The sequence below is a fragment of the Chiloscyllium punctatum genome, chromosome 8 (assembly GCF_047496795.1).
Source record: "Chiloscyllium punctatum isolate Juve2018m chromosome 8, sChiPun1.3, whole genome shotgun sequence".
Classification (NCBI taxonomy): domain Eukaryota; kingdom Metazoa; phylum Chordata; class Chondrichthyes; order Orectolobiformes; family Hemiscylliidae; genus Chiloscyllium; species Chiloscyllium punctatum.
The window spans coordinates 79,244,636-79,261,705 of NC_092746.1; the positions used below are offsets into that span (position 1 = coordinate 79,244,636).

At 39.1% G+C, this 17,070-nt stretch overlaps 1 protein-coding gene across 1 annotated transcript in view; it reads right to left on the bottom strand.

Moving 5' to 3' along the window:
- Positions 1-15,435, bottom strand: part of cubn (cubilin (intrinsic factor-cobalamin receptor)) — a 295,475-nt gene extending 280,040 nt beyond the window's left edge. Inside the window, exons 1-9 of the mRNA XM_072574987.1 lie at positions 15,326-15,435; positions 15,040-15,169; positions 14,614-14,709; positions 13,430-13,468; positions 9,964-10,065; positions 7,668-7,771; positions 6,875-7,001; positions 5,732-5,900; positions 4,170-4,301 (exon numbers count right to left, since the gene is read on the bottom strand). Of these exons, the coding sequence (XP_072431088.1) occupies positions 4,170-4,301; positions 5,732-5,900; positions 6,875-7,001; positions 7,668-7,771; positions 9,964-10,065; positions 13,430-13,468; positions 14,614-14,709; positions 15,040-15,169; positions 15,326-15,435 (1,009 nt within the window). The remainder of the gene's footprint in view (positions 1-4,169; positions 4,302-5,731; positions 5,901-6,874; positions 7,002-7,667; positions 7,772-9,963; positions 10,066-13,429; positions 13,469-14,613; positions 14,710-15,039; positions 15,170-15,325) is intronic.
- Positions 15,436-17,070: the final 1,635 nt, after the last annotated feature.

Consider the following 17,070-nt stretch of genomic DNA (forward strand, 5'->3'; position numbering starts at 1 on the left):
GTGGCAGAAATATACTGGCATGGTTTGGGAATAGGTTGACCGGATGGCAGGGATTGACTAATGCAGGCATCAGTGCTTACACCGAAGCTATTCACAATATTTTTATTTTATGTACGTATGACTTGGATGAGGGATGAAGGACTGGATGACTTGTGTAATGTTTCAGGGTTTGCTGATGACACAAAATGAAGTGGGATTGTTCATTGTGAGGAATGTGCAGTGAGGCTTCAGAACGATCTAGACAAGTTGAGGACCTGGGCATCTAGTCCATATGCATAACTAAAGGAAAGTAAACAGGCAGGTACAGCAAGTAACTAGAGGGCAAATGGTATGTTTCAGGGAATCCTGTTAATAAGTGCCCTGATACAGAATCATGAAGCCTGAATCTTAGGGCTTTTAGGCTAATTGCACACTGTGTCAAGATTGAGGGAATCTTACCATGAGGCAAAGTTAGTTTTCTTGTTGAATCTTATTAAACTCTATGTTTTAATTCCTGTTACCACCTCTGTGATATCTATCACAATCAATTTCTGGCTGATCATATTCATTCCCAGAACCACTTGCCACTTACCAGTTATTGGAGGGCATAGGTTTAAGGTGAGGTGAAAGATTTAAAAACCTCACTGCTGAAAAGTGTGGTGATCGGTGGGATCTTCTCTTCCCCCATGACCAGCAGTAGAATTCATGACACCAGGCCATCCTGCTTGGTTGAAGCAGTCGCAGTCATTTGGAGGAATGCCCAGCACTTTATCACTTTCTCCACTCTTTTAAGTGTAAGTGCCACCATGTTTTCTCTGATACCTCACAATTACTATACCTCTGCTACTTTGCACTAATCTAGTCTGATTGCAAAAGAAGGTCTCACAAACAAACAATGGTCACTTCATTAGTCACTTTCTTTTGGTTAATTCAAATCCCATTCACAGAGGCGTTCTTCCAGACTCTGGAAGCAAATCACAGAGACAATGTACCAACTTTCAAAAGCTGATTGTGGGCAGATGCTCGCAGATAAAGGGATGGCTGGAAAATGGGAAGCCTTCAAAAATGAGATAACAAGAGTCCAGTGACAGTATATTCCTGTTAGGGTGAAAGGAAAAGCTGGTAGCTGTAGAGAATGCTGGATGACGAAAGAAATTGAGGATTTGGTTAAGAAAAAGAAGGAAGCATATCCTATAGACAGGATAATTCAAGTAAATCCTTAGAAGAATATAAAGGCAGTAGGAGTATACTTAAGAGGGAAATAAGGAGGGCAAAAAGGGGACATGAGATAGCTTTGGCAAATAGAGTTAAGGAGAATCCAAAGGGTTTTAACAAATACATTAAGGACAAAAAGGTAACTAGGGAGAGAATAGGGCCCCTCAAAGATCAGCAAGGCGGCCTTTGTACGGAGCCGTAGGAGACAGGGGAGATACTAAACAAGTATTTTGCATCAGTGTTTACTGTGCAAAAGGACATGGAAGATACAGAATGTGGGGAAATAGATGGTGACATCTTGAAAAATCTTGACGAGGAAGTGCTGGATACCTTGAAATGCATAAAAGTGGATAAATCCCTGGGAACTGATCAGGTGTACCCAAGAACTCTGTGGGAAGCTAGGGAAGTGATTGCTGGGCCTCTTGCTGAGATATTTGTATCATTGATAGTCACAGGTGAAATGCTGGAAGACTGGAGGTTGGCTAACCTGGTACCACTATTTAAGCAAGATGCTAAGGACAAGCCAGGGAACTATAGACCAGTGAGCCTGATGTCAGTGGTAGACAAGTTATTGGAGGGAATCCTGAGGGACAAGATGTACATGTATTTGGAAAGGCAAGGACTCATTAGACTTGGCTTTGTGCATGGGAAATCATGTCTGACAAACTTAATTGAGTTTTTTGAAAAAGTAACAAAGAGGATTGATGAGTGTAGAGTGGTGTACATGATCTATATGGACTTCATAAGGCTTTCGATAAGGTTCCCCATGGGAGACTGGTTAGCAAGGTAAGATCTCATGGAATACAGGGAGAACTAGCCACTTGGATACAGAACTGGCTCAAAGGTAGAAGACAGAGGATGGTAGTGGAGGGTTGTTTTTCAGATTGGAGGCCTGTGACCACTGGAGTGCCACAAGGATCAGTGCTGGCCCACTACTTTTCATCATTTACATAAATGATTTGGATGTGAGCATAAGAGGTGCAGTTAGTAAGTTTGCAGATGACTCCAAAAGTGGAGGTGTAGTGGACAGCGGAGAGGGTTACCTCAGATAACAACAGGATCTTGATCAGATGTACCAATGGGATGAGAAGTGGCAGATGGAGTTTAATTTAGATAAATATGAGGTGCTTATACACTTAATGGTAAGGTCCTAGGGATTGTTGCTGAACAAAGAGACCTTGGAGTGCAGGTTCATAGCTCCTTGAAAGTAAAGTTGCAGGAAGATAGGATAATTTAGAAACCGTTTGATATACTTTCCTTTATTGGCCAGTGTATTGAGTACAGGAGTTAGGAGGTCATGTTGCAGCTGTACAGGAGATTGGTTAGGCCACTTTTGGAATATTGCATGCAATTCTGGTCTCCTTCCTATCAGAAAGATGTTCTGAAACTTGAAAGGGTTCAGAAAAGATTTACAAGGATGTTGCCAGGGTTGAGGGATTTGAGCTACAGGGAAAGGCTGAACAGGCTGGGGCTGTTTTCCCTGGAGCGTCGGAGGCTGAGGGATGATCTTATAGAGGTTTATAAAATCATGAGGGGTATGGATAGGGTAAATAGGCAAGGTCATTTCCCTGGGGTGGGGGAGTCCAGAACTAGAGGGCATAGGTTTAGGATGAGAGGGGAATGATAGAAAAGAGATTTAAGAGGCAACTGTTTCACATAGAAGGTGGTGCGTGTGTGGAATGGGCTGCCAGAGGAAATGGTGGAGGCTAGTACAATTGCAACATTTAAAAGACATCTAAATGGGTATATGAATGGGAAGGGTTTGGAGGGATGTGGACAGGCTGTTGACAGGTGGGACTTGATTGGGTTAGGTTAGCTGGTCGGCATGGACGAGTTGGACTGAAGGATCTGTTTCTGTGCTGTATGTCTCTATGACTTGATCTAACTTTCCACTTCCCAGAGATTGTCTCTGTCTCTCAAACTCTCCAGCTTCAAACTATACTCACTTCCCTCTGCTCAACTAGCAATCCATCACTGGAAAACGTATTCACAGTTACATTCTTATTCTTTTATTTCCCCCATCAATTGAAGCTGGCCTCTCTTCACACTCTTTGGTTAGCATTCGAACTGTTCACCACTTAGTTAATGGTGGCAATCTTCCTACCACCATTTAATGATGGATTCCTTTCCCAAGTAATGACGCCATTCTCCTTTCTCTTTCAGTAGTGGAATTTTTACTCCATCAAACCCCAGACTTCTTGACTTTACCCTTTTCACTTGGACTTTTCTTTTAATGCTTCCTTCCTATTCATTGTCTCTATCTTTCCCTCAAACCTGCTTTAAACTAGCCAATGGTTATCACATTAAGGTACTCCTAGAACTGCATACAATGGATCAGAACCCCCTGTTTTTGCACAAGATTCCACGATGCAGCCCTATAATCACTTCAACTGGCAGCAGGACAGTATTGAGAGGGAAAAAGAGCCAGCTTCATGCTGATGTTTCACAGCATATACTGATACAAAAATCAGGGCCCCCAAAATATTGGCAGCATTTGAGAAAAATTGGTATGTGTGTTTCAAATTACATAGGAAATATAAAGAAACAGAAATAACAAGGGTAAGCACTGAAACAACTTTGAAAGATATACTATATATTGGAATAAATTCAACAAAATGTTGTTGCTTATGAAATAATGCCCTTTGTTCATACAATGTACTGTATATCTTCTGTTGATCTGTCTTGGCCCTTGTTGCTTTAAAAAATGGCAACTGGCTATTATTTCCAGAGCACCAAAAAAAACTCATCAATTTAAGAAAATGTAAAATTGTAAATGCAATATATTTTCAATTAGAAAATACAATTAATTGAGAAGAATAATCAGAAAAAACATTGACATTTTGCTGTGTTGCACTTTAACTATCATAGCATTCTTCAGGAACTTAAACATAATTTCTTAGCCATATAAACAAGTGCCCCTTCACTGCTACATTGACTCAATCTAGCCTTACAACTAGTTTAACAGGGCCACATACCTGGTGGACATAAGTCGCAATAGTAAGATCCCATTGTATTAATACACCGAACTATTGGAGCCTGAGAGCATCCTCCATTCTCAGTTTCACACTCGTTAATATCTTTGCAACTGTATCCATTTCCTTCCCAGCCTGTGCACATTTTAGCAAAACATAAATATTTTGATTTAAAAAACAATAATTTCAACTTCTGAATTAATGCAAAGTATTCAATTCATTAAGTGCCAATTCAATGTTGGAAAGGCTAAACCCTGGAGGATTTGATGGCAATCTTTCAGCATTCACTGCTATTTCCCCTCTGAAAACAACTTTAACTGCTGGGTTTAGTTGCAGTCTTTTCTGTGGGTCATAAACAACCCATCCCAATGCCACCCTCTCAATTCCCAGAGTTAGAAATCATTAATATCAGTTGATCTGGTGAGAATTTTCCCTATCTCTTAAAAAGCCCCCCTCAAAAAACTATAACTTGTTCAACCAAGAGTCACTTAGGCTTTAACAGCCACCTTAAATAATAACTATTGAACAATATATCTAGACATAAATTTGATTTTATAGTTGTGAAATATCACTTCATGCCAGCATAAAGATTGATCTGTGAATTTTTTTAGATATAGTGGTAGCATCCCTACCTTTATTCTAGAAGTTCCTGGTTCAAATACAAGTTATGTCATAACACAATCAAATGGATGGATTATTAACTGTAAATCCCTTCGAGATGCCAATAGCAGGTGGTGAGAGTGGGTGGGCTTGCTGAACAGCCAGAAATGCAAGGTAATTGCAGCACAGCAGCATCCCAGGCTAAAAGATTGCATGCACAAGTACTTGCCAAATGACTACATCACAATTTTAAAACTAACTTCAAAATAGATGTTGAATTAGACTAGATTCAATTTGAGTGTGGAAACAGGCCCTTCGTCCCAGCAAGTCCACACTGACCTTCCAAAGAGTAACCCACCCAGACCCATTCCCCAACCTTATATTCACCCTAATACACCCGACACTATGGGCAATTTAGCATGGCCAATTCACCCAACCTGCACATCTTTGGATTGTGGGAGGAAACCGGAGCACCTGGAGGAAACCCAGGCAGACATGGGGAGAATGTGCAAACACCACACAGACAGTCACCCTAGGCTGGAATCGAACCCAGGTCCCTGGTGCTGTGAGGCAGCAGTGCTAACCACTGAGCCACCCCAAAATATATTTTCAAACTATTTCAACTTCTTCCTTCACCACTTGTGTCCCAATCGTTACTGTTCTAAAAAGCTATTTGATTTTCAGAGTTTTTCATGGCTGTCACTAAGAATTTTTCTAATTGGCTGTTTGCACAGTTTTATAGCATCCCTGCTGTTCCACCCTTAACAATAAAATCTACTGCAAAGTTAGGGCAGTAAACTTCGCACCAGATCATTAGATCTCTCGGCATGGCTTTTTTGCCCCTTGATTCACTGTTAATTCCAAATTCAGGTCATGCTGAATAATGCAGTTGTCACATTGACAAGTTTCTCATGATTGATAATGACATGTTTCAATCAGCTTAACCAGAAAAAAAAGGTTGTTACCTGCTGGGCATGACTCACAACGATATGATCCTGGAAAATTAATGCACTTGACTGGAGGATTTGTTGAACAGGGATGAGCTGGAAGATTACATTCATCAATATCAGAACTACAGGCGGAGCTTGTTGGAGCATGAGTCCATCCAGCATCACAGATACACTGGAACTTGGGCTATTAATGGACAATGAGTGGAAATATTGAATATTAGTAAATGTAATTTTAAAAATTAATACTATGATTAGTAGAATGTAAATTAAACCACTGTGTATACCCATGAACTACACAATCAAAGAATTGGAAACAGAATAGAACTTTCAACAGGACACTCACAAAACAAAGTCAAAAAGTGTGGCACTGGAAAAGCACAGCTGGTCAGGCAGCATCCAAACAGCAGGAGTGTCGATGTTCCTGATGAAGAGCTTATGCTCAAAATGTCAATTCTCCTGCTCCTCGGAAGCTGCCTGACCGGCTCGTGCTTTTCCAGTGCCACACCTTTTGACTCTGATCTCCAGCATCTGCAGTCCTCATTTTCTCCTAGTCGACTATTCACAAAACAAAGTCTGTTTCCTGAGTGACAAAGTTGTTTTCTATATGCAAATTCAACAGTCTACAACATCTATGAAAAAGAATCACGATGAAGTGCAGCAAAAACAGCCCATAACTAATATTAGAAGAAATCTTACCCATAGATGCAGTGAAGGAACTTCCTGAGGCATTGGTGAATGTGGTACTATTACAACATTTAAAAAACATTGGATAAGTACATGAATAGGAAAAGTTTGGAGGGATATGGCTCAGGAGCAGGCAGGTGGGACGAGTTTAGTTTGGATTATGTTCAGCATGGATTGGTCAGACCGAAGGGTCTATTTCCATGCTATCTGACCCTATGATTATGATTTCTCCAGCAAAATACAGTGAGTGGTGCTTAGTTCCTTGTAAATTATGTATGTAAATTCCACCTCATTCTCTTACAATAACATGGTTTGTAAACATAGTTGAAGGGAGAAATTATTCATTTATCTCCATTCGGACCAGGAACAGTGGTGCCACTAAGTACCATATTCAAATGTTAATAGTGTCAGATACTGCACAGAAAACCTGTAAAGAAAGAAATTCCTTTTTTCACAATGCTGCATGGTCTTTACCTGATTTGGCTGCACTCTCGCTATATCAATGCAGATGCCATGTACACACAGTGCTTGTGAATCACCTTGGCAATCATCATATTTGAAAGTACAGTATGGACCATACCATTCGGGAGTACAGTCACATCTGAGGATGACATAATGCAGTGTAACATTAATATTACAAACAAGTTCAATATGATTTTTCCTTCACAATGTTATGCCCTAAAATCAGTAGAGATGGTTTACTGTACTATTCAATGCTGACTTTACTATGCGCTGTTCATCTGAAATCAGGGGTATCCACTTCAGCGTTGGTTAGCTCAGTTGATTGGCCAGCTGGTTTGTGACTCTAGCAATGTGGGTTCACTTCTTGAGTTGGCTGAGGTTACAATAAATGATTCTCCTTCTCAATGACTCCCTTGCTTGAGGCATGGTGACCCTCAGCTTAAACAAACATCAATCACCTCTCTCTCTGTTTAATAGGAGAGCAGCCCTATGGTCTGTTAAGACTATGACAACTTTACCTTTTACCTTTAGTCTGAAACCACAGTGATAAAAAGAGTGGACACTCATTATAAAGACAAAGGAAGCATGGTACAACTGAACTTCAAAGTAAAGAGAATGGTAATATTTAGTTTTCAACATGTTAATAATTGAAAAACATGTGGATATATAACCATCATATATCATGCAATTAATTAGCAACCATCTTTCTTTGGCTTTCTGAACAAGGTCATGTCAGTGCTAGCTTTTGTCATGCAAAACATGCACAATGAAGCTTCTATCTCTTTCCTCTGATAGGTCCTGTTACCTGTAACTGCCTTTTGTGTTAACACATGTTGCTCCATTTTGACATGCGAGCGATGTTCCAGCATTGACCAGACATTCATTTACATCATCAGAGCAAGTAAGTCCCTAAATATACAAAGTAATGAGAAATTATAATCATTAGGAATTTAGTTGGGGTTTTCTTTTCATTTCATTGATAATCAAGCGACAGACTTTTGAAAATCTTCCTGCTCACTGTTAATTATGCATCACAATTCACTCATATCAGCAACTACTGTACTCAATAACAGAAAGTTTTAAAAAGTAATAAATTAGAACCTTAAGAGTTAATATGAAGGTCATGAAGCTGGAGTTAGCCTGTAACATTTAGCCATTTTAAATTACAGAACCATTTCAAGAAAAAGTAGTTCTATAACAGCTTTGAGAGCTGGTGACATGGGCTGTATTGTTTATATTGCAGAGCAGATTCTTAAGCTCACAAGTACTGAAGAGGTGACCCATTGATCCATCCAGTTAGTTCCACATAATTGTGACTCCTAATTCATCAGATCCTTGACATTCCCCATCCTTCCAAAGCCACATAATGTGCTAGGAGAGGTTATCACCAGATAAAACCCTGAGTCCATCAGGAAGGATGTGAACCTGAGAGGGGTGACTATTCATGGCAACGGGAGCCTACAGGTTAAGGCCTCCCTGTACATGGATGGCATTGCTGTTTTCTGCTTGGATCCACTGTCAGTGCACAGACTCAGGTGCATCTGTGAACAGTTTGAACAGGCCTTGGGAGCAAAAGTAAATTGAGGCAAGAGTGAGGCCTTGCTCTTTGAAAACTGGGCCAACCAATCCTTTCTCGCCTTCACCTTCAGGACAGACTGCCTGAAGGTGCTGGGTATTTGAGGAGAAAGTGAGGACTGCAGATGCTGGAGATCAGAGCTGAAAATGTGTTGCTGGCTTATGCCCAAAACGTCGATTCTCCTGTTCCTTGGATGCTGCCTGACCTGCTGCGCTTTTCCAGCAGCACATTTTCAGCTCGGTGCTGGGTATTTGGTTTGGAGAGGCTGGGACTTGTGCCAAGACTTGGGAGGAGAGTGTCACTGAGGTGAAGAAGATATTGGGCAGATGGGAGCACTGGTAGCAGTCCATGGTGGGAAAAAAAAATCTGGTCATCAGGTATGAGGTACTCTCAATGCTGTTATATGTGGTGCAGGTCTGGCCTACTCCCTGAACCTGCACTGCCACAGTCACCCAGGCCATCATACACATCATGTGGAGATCGAAAATGGACCGAGTCCAAAGGGACAGCATGTACAAAGACCTGGACAAAGGGGAACAACACACCCAACGCTACTCTCACCCTGATGGCCATCTTTGTGTATGGCAGCATCAAGTTGTGTGTAGACCCTCAGCACGCAAACATCAAGTGTCACTATGTACCGAGGTTCTATCTGCATCCAGGGTGGGCCTGGTCTCACTTGGAACACTCCAAGTAGTTGGACCTTTCCATATCACCTGTCCTTCATGGAGAAATTTGTGAAGGAAAACACCTTTGACCACAAGTCCATCAGGAAGTGGTCAGCATATAGCATCCTAAAGACCCTTCAGGACAGATCCTGTCGAGCAGTTCCCTGAGCAGACTGTCAAAGTCATTTGGCAGAATGCCTCATCGCCAGAACTTTCCAAAAAGCACCAGGACATGACTTGGCTTGTGGTGAGAAAGGCTCTGCCTGTGAGATCCTTTACACATGCCCAGACTCTCTGTGCCACTGCACACTGTCCTCTAAGTGGCTGTGGAGAGGAAGACACTGTTACACACTTCCTTCTGGGAATCTGCATATGCAAAGGAAGTCTGGACAGGAATGTAGTGGTGTTTATTGAGGTTCATCCCGAGCAGCTCCATGATGTGGGACGCCATGCTCTACGGTCTGTTCCCTGGGGCATACACCAAGACAAACATCAGCAGCACCTGGAGGACCATCAAATTGGTGAAAGACATTCTTTGGTCTTCCCTAAACTTGCTGGTCTTCCAGTTGAAGGAGTTGAACCTGAGTGTTGCAGACTGGCACATTCCAAGGTCCAGGTGCTGAGGGACACACTAAAGCTGGGACCTGCTGCCACCAAGGCGCAGTGGGGAAAGACCACTGTGTAAGGTCATTCTGCTGAAGAATAATGGAGGGGAGGGGGGTCCATTCAGTAACTGGGCCCTCCTGATGCTTCAGCTAAAGGCCAAGAACAGATATGAGTTTACTTGATGAGAAAAATCACATAACTAGAACCTCAATTCACAGGAAAGACGGATGTCTAAAGAAAAGCTTTCTTGCCTTCCAGTTGCTTGGACAGAGACAGAAAAAAGAATCAATGAGATCCAGGCACCTTCCACCATTCTGACAAGGACCGCTCTTGCATGCACGTCTTTGCAATATCTGAAATGTGGGAAATGCAGTTTAGAAGAAGTGAGTTTCCAATGCTTTGCTTAAAGTCATTCAAAGTATGTAATAACCAACTGAAGGAACAATTTTATCTTAAACCTTGTAAATCCCTATTTTATTGGTTGATTTTTTAAATATGAAATGTACGGATTCATAGATCACTGTTAGTCTATCTTCTCTCTTTGCACACCTCTTTTTAGAACCAAAGCATTCCTCATGTTATTCTCTATTCTGGAATGTATGACAAATTGGTAAATGGAATACTTGATCACTCTGCTAACGCAGATAAATTTCCTGTTTTCTTTTAAGAAATATTTCCAGTTACGCCCTAGCTAAGAATAAACCACAAAAATAACAATTATTTATATCGTGATAACATTTGGGCTGGAAGCAATACAAAAACTTGTTAATTTCTTTAAAATGTCTGTAAAATTTGTATTTTAGTTTTGGATTTTTGAAAACAATGTCAGAGTTTGTATCAATTCCAGAAGGATCTTTTCTAAATTTTCTTTGATAATAAGTACTAGTCCATATACCAGATGACCACTGATTTGGAAACAGAATCAACAAGAAGAAAGTTAAGACTAGAAGTCAACAAAAACAAAGATAGAAATTGCTGGAAAAAGCAGGTCTGAGAGCAGCTGTTGAGAGAAAGCAGAGTTAACATTTCTTTCCACAGATTCTGCCAGATCTGAAGCATTTTTCCAGCAATTTCTGATACTGTTTCTGATCACCCACATTAACAGTTCTTTGCTTTTTTTGTTAAGCTTCATGAATAGTTCAGCAAAATTAAAGAGATGTGTGCTTTCCCAGCAGTAGCAAAACCTGATTATTGGTTGGTCAGTTGAAAAGAAACTCTTGAAAGTTAGACCTTCAGGACTGCTGTGAACCGAGGGAAAAAGGTACAATGCTGATGACAATCGTACCTGTGAAGTCAAAAGTAAAGCTGTTGTATAAGACTCCTGATCTTGCTACATTAATAAAGAATAACATTTTGTGGGAATATGCAGTGATTTTACACTACTTTTACACAGGAAGTGATCCAAATGCTTGTGATTGCATAGAGCACAAATTTTTGTATTAACTATTTAAAGTGAAATATGATTTTCCTAATGATTAATGTTTAATTTCAGTTAGTTCTGATTTATGCTATATTAAAAGTTACAAAACATGGAATATTCATGGGAATTTCTTCATATACAATGGTGAAGGTTCTTCAGCACATCTGTTTTTGTTATATTGTCATGGGAAATTAACTGATGTACATTTTAGACCCAAGTATTTGGTACAAAAGTGGATCTGATGCTCAAAGGTCGGAAGCAGTTGAGAAGTGACGATTGAAGGGTGGAGCAGAGCATGTGAGGCTCAACATAAGATCAGGGGTTAAGAAGATTGGAATCCTCAACTAATTCACGAGACACTTGGGGCTTGAGAAAAATAGGATGATTTCGGTTAGTAAAATAAAACTAAATACCTGTGGATTATGGACATCTGAAACAAAAGCAGAAATTGCTGGAGAATCTCAACAGGTCTGGCAGGTAGTTATGAACTAACTTGTAAGATGATTATTAACTGATCTCACTTTGCAACCTTCCAGAGAAACTGAAATGCAAGGAAAGTCAATGATGAGAAGAGGTCATGCCCTGGTAAATAAAGGGGAAAAGGACCCTCTTAGGTTAATAGAAATGAATGGTTGGAGGACAGGTATATTTCAAGGGAATGAGATGCATCTTTGTCACAAAAAAGAGCACATGATGACTAAATGCTGGAAGCCATAAGTGAAAATGGAATTGACCAATTTCATTTGAAGTTTCATTAATTAATTTTTCCTCATGATTCATGTTAATTTTTCTGTTCATTTTGAGAATGTTAATTCGAGTAAATTTGCTTATTTTGGTTTACTGTTTGACTTTGAGGATTGTACAGAGCATTTCACATAATGGAATGGTCCCAGGAGCTTCATTGGAAACATTATAAAACAACATTGATGCTGAGCCACAAAAGGAGGTATTAAGTCAGGTGACCAAATGTTTGGTCAAGGAAGTATGTTTCAGGCGGAGAAGTATTGGGTGAAGAATTCAAAGGTTTGGGGCCCTACTATCAGCCTTTGTGGGAAGAGTTAAAATAGTGCATGCACAGGAGGCCAGAATTGGAGGAGCACAGATGTTACAGAGGGTCTTGAGGCTGAAGAATATTTCGGAGATAGAGAGAGCGGGAACATGGAAGGAATTGATAATAAGGATGAAAACTTAAAATCCATGCCATTGCTTGACCAGGAATCAGTACACTTCAGTAAGCATAGATTTGGTAGGAGATAAGACTTGGTGCTGTATGATACCGAGTTAGTTAAAGAAGGATGGAATGTGAGTACATTGGAATAGTTGGCTCTTGAGTTAACAAAGGTTGAAATGAAATTTCAAGCAGCAGATGGGCTAAGACAGGAGTGATGTTGAGCAACGTCACAGAGCTGGCAATAGATAGCTTTGATTGCATTGTGATTTCAGGTCAAAAGTTCATGTCTGAATCTAATGTGACATCAGGAAGGTGAACTAACTAGTTTAATATCAGACTGTTGGCAGAGGGAGGGATGCAACTGGTAACTAGTGAGAAGGGTTTCAGATCAGAGTGAAACAATGGCTTCAGTCTTCTCAATATGTAGTTGAATGAAATTTCTGATCATCCAGCACTCAAAACTTAAATATGCAGCCTGGTAATGCAGCCAGTGGAGTAGTCATGACAGACAATGGTGAGCTAGTGCTGTGCATTATCAACTACATATGAAAAGCAAAACTGTTCCTGCAGAAAATGTTACCAAGGGACAATATATAACTAAGAAACAGTAGGGAGGACAAAAAAAAATCCTTGGGTAACAATGTGAGAGTATGAAGAAAAACCATTACGAGTGATTCTCTGGCTGCAATTTAATAGGTAAGAAAAATTCACAGACATAATCATTTCTCAACAGCAGCCACCAACTGAATATGAATCATGGAGCCCTAAACATTACTTGAATACTTTTCTCCCTGTTGGGCACTTTTTATTTAAATTGATTAGTAATTAGTCTCAATCTGAACTTTTAGTTATTTGTGAAGAGACCAACTCAAATATGATCTCAAATCTGACAAGACTGAATGCAAGGTATGAGGTTAGGTATGAGGTTAGGTATGAAATCTAATTATCTTTAATGCAGTCTAATAATGTAACCTCAACCCATATTTATCTGAATTCTGGTGCGGCAGCTAGCATTTCAATTCAACACAAATTTAACGCATGTTTTCAGTCATCTGCTTATTTGGATGAAATATATGGATATCCTTCATTACTGTAATAGAAACTTATATGAATTCAACATACTTACTGTTTGTACAGCCTTAACACTGGCTTCAAGATGTTGTAGCTAAAGGGACAGCAAAAAGAGCAGTTAAATTAATATCTCACAAATTGCAATTTTATCTTGCTACCTAAAGAGAAAAGAGTTTACAAATAGTTATTTTACAAGTAATGTCAAACTTGTATTACATCTAATTCATGTCAATGCCATTCATGAGACAGAATACTTCTAGGTCAGTGTTGTAACATTGAGAAGATAACAGTGTGGAAGCTGAAAATGTGTTGGTGGAAAAGCGCAGCAGGTCAGGCAGCATCCAAGGAACAGGAGAATCGACGTTTCGGGCATCCAATTCCTGAAGAAGGGCTGATGCCCGAAACGTCGATTCTCCTGTTCCTTGGATGCTGCCTGACCTGCTGCACTTTTCCAGCAACACATTTTCAGCTCTGATCTCCAGCATCTGCAGTCCTCACTTTCTCCTCGAAGATAACAGTGTGAATGACTTGTGAAAGATTTTATTGATGCCAACAAAAAACAGCTGAAGGGAAATCCTCTTAACTTACACCTCTCATTGCCCGAAGTCCTCTAGTTTTAGTGAAAGGAAACCAGAGGAACCTCTAGGGGAAAGGATTACTTTTTAGAGTTCTGTAAATGTTTTACAATGACTCCTGAACACATAATCTATTAATGATATTGATTTCAACAGACCAAACAATTTTACTTTTAAGCAAAGTGGATGAATTTTGAAATCTCTTTAAACTGTTTAAAATTCAAGACAAAGAAATCGGGGGAAAAAATGAAGAGAAATTTCAACAATCTCGTCATGCTTTTCAGAAAAGAAAGTACATAAAAATTCCACATGGTCCACACTTTCAGTCAAGAAAAGGGGCCTGGGTTTAACCATGTGTAAAAATAGATTTTGAGTGCATTATCTCACTCAAAGACTATTTCTTTTCTTTGTAGAGTGAGACTTTTTGAGTGATATATGATCTAACTAGAGGCTGGCTTTAAAACTTTAAGCATTCTTCAAATGCATTTTGTAGACCTACATATTGAATGGTCCCTAATGGATTGCTGAATAATGAGACAAAATACAGACTTTCACATAAATATGCAAAAGGCACTCTTCACCCCCTGAGATGTTTTGCTTTTATGGCCAATAACATTAATTGAAAGAGAGCAAGCAATAAAGAGATCACAGATTGTATACTTACCCATACATTCAGCTGACTGATTTGATTAGAAATGTTCTGAGGGATATGACCTCCACTAGCTTTCAATTCAACAATGTCATCCTTATTTTTTCCAATCTAGAATTACAGTAAAACAATTAAATTAATTTCGCAAAATAATGTAAGACATCTGCAGCTATCTGAAAAGAACAAGTGAAATTCAGTATTCAAATATAGTTAAAAACTAATGTACGACATTTGGAATGACTTTTACATACTGAAGCTTAATATAAAATGCAATGAATGAAACAGAGTATTTAATTTGAAACATGTCTGTTTAGTCTGGCGAAATAATAGTCTTGTTAGAGTTACTTATATAAAAATATTGTGTCGACTATCTAAGTTATTTACTTTCCTCATTAAATGGCAACACAGTATTTTAGAGGTCAGATAATTATCAGTAACTACCTGAATAAGTTGTTGTTCCAGATCGTTATTATTTAATTTAATTCTCCCAGATGATGAAGTCTTGAATTCAATATTCTTTAGGTTGCCAGGTTGAAATATCAAATTGCCATTATTTGAAGTTATTCTGGGTCTTGTAATAAAAAAAAGGCACTTGAACAAATAGGAATTAAGAGCACAATGGATGACAGCTACAAAATTACATGTATACATTTGTTGCTCTTCAAAACCAAGCAGTTTTCTCTGAAATTAATTTAAAACTATTATTAATTAAATAAATAATACCCACTGATCGTTGTTGATAGCAGTCCTCGGTCGATCATTTATTTCATTTTCTGATTCACATTTTAGTATAGAAATTGCAATTAACAGATAGACAGAGTTCCTGAAGCAAATCATGTTAGTTGCATATCCCCATAAGCACTGCTGATTATAGTGGTTGTTTGATGTATTTGTTCAAACTACAGATGTTAAAAAAGTGTACCTTCAACCCAACCACATGAACCTTGACCATATAACTGATAAGATTAGATATAAAAATATTCTATAGTATTAGCTACCAGATAAGATATAAGATGGCACAAAAACAATAATACTGTAGGAACACTTGCTTTTTTATTTCTACAACTTATGACACAGTACTTCAGATAAGCTCACCAAACATCTTTGTCTTGGGGCCAACTTACAGTGGCAATTCAGTGATTTGGAAAGATGCTATAGATCATAAGATGGATCAGGTAAGCCCAAGTACTGCCAAAACTGATTTCCAAATTATAATTTTTTTTAAGACAATATAGTGACAGACTTGGACCCACCAAACCTACCCTCATAAACAACATAGGAAACATACAGAAATGAAGTACAGGAAAAGATTATATCCCCTCTCAAGTCTCCTCAGTTGCCATGTTTTGAATTCTACACAATATCAATCCTAGAGACAATACTCTTTCACTCAACAGCCATGCAACCTCTTAGCAATGACTAAAACCACAAAGGAAAAAAATCATTTGGATCCTGAAAGTTCCTTCTTAACCTTTGAGAACAATTAAGCAAGTAGCAGAAGATTACAGGTAATTTTGGAGGCCTAACTCCAGTGCATTCTAAATAAGGATATGTTGATCAGACTCAAAAACTAATCTAGTTTTGTGCATATGTAACTTATACTCATGTCTGCTGGTACTTTCTTAGATGACTAACAAAAATGGTCTACCTAATAATTTCATCATTTTAAATACAGCAATCAAAACTTTTTTGGTTTATGGTTAATAAATTAGAAATCTGATGTTCTGCGGAGTTCATTTCAAGGGATTACAGGTATGGTTGCATGCTTGGTGTTTGGTCCCCAGGAAGAATCACTCCAGGAATTAAGCATGTAGATATAGCACATTACCAGAAACACCTCTTTGCCACAATAATTTAATGAAGGAGAAATTGCATCTTAGATTTTGCCCATCCATGCCAGCACCATTGGAATCTGTGAGAGCAGGATGGGAAGAAAATTGCATTTGTAATTATCTACTTGTTTTTAAATCCTGGAGAATGTGGTTCTTAAATTTTCTTCGAGCGTTCTTTGAGGGACTTCTGTTTTTGGGTGTTAGGCATGTATTCATAGTGCAGCACAAAAGCAATAGTGAGCTTTGATCTGTCCAGCAATCATATACACCGCAAACACCTCAGGTCACATACACATCCTTCCTCCCTTGATCTCAGACAGTGACATAGTCCAAGAAGCACCAATGTTTGGATTGCAGATGTTTGCACATTGTTTCATGTCTAAATACCACTGAAACAATGTATTTGTGATGGTGAATCTGTGCACTTCACAAAGAGGACGAGACGTTGAAATTTGACTTTTCCACTCTCGTTCCCGATGCTGCCCTTCCACGTAGTAGAGTTGCATCCAACTCACTTTTAAACCACCCAATAGATTCAACCTGTCTTGCTTTGGGACAGTTGTCAGTGTCAGTATATTATGAAGAATTCAGATCTGCTTAAAAAAGCTGTAGAATAGAGAGTCGAAGCATAAGCATGATG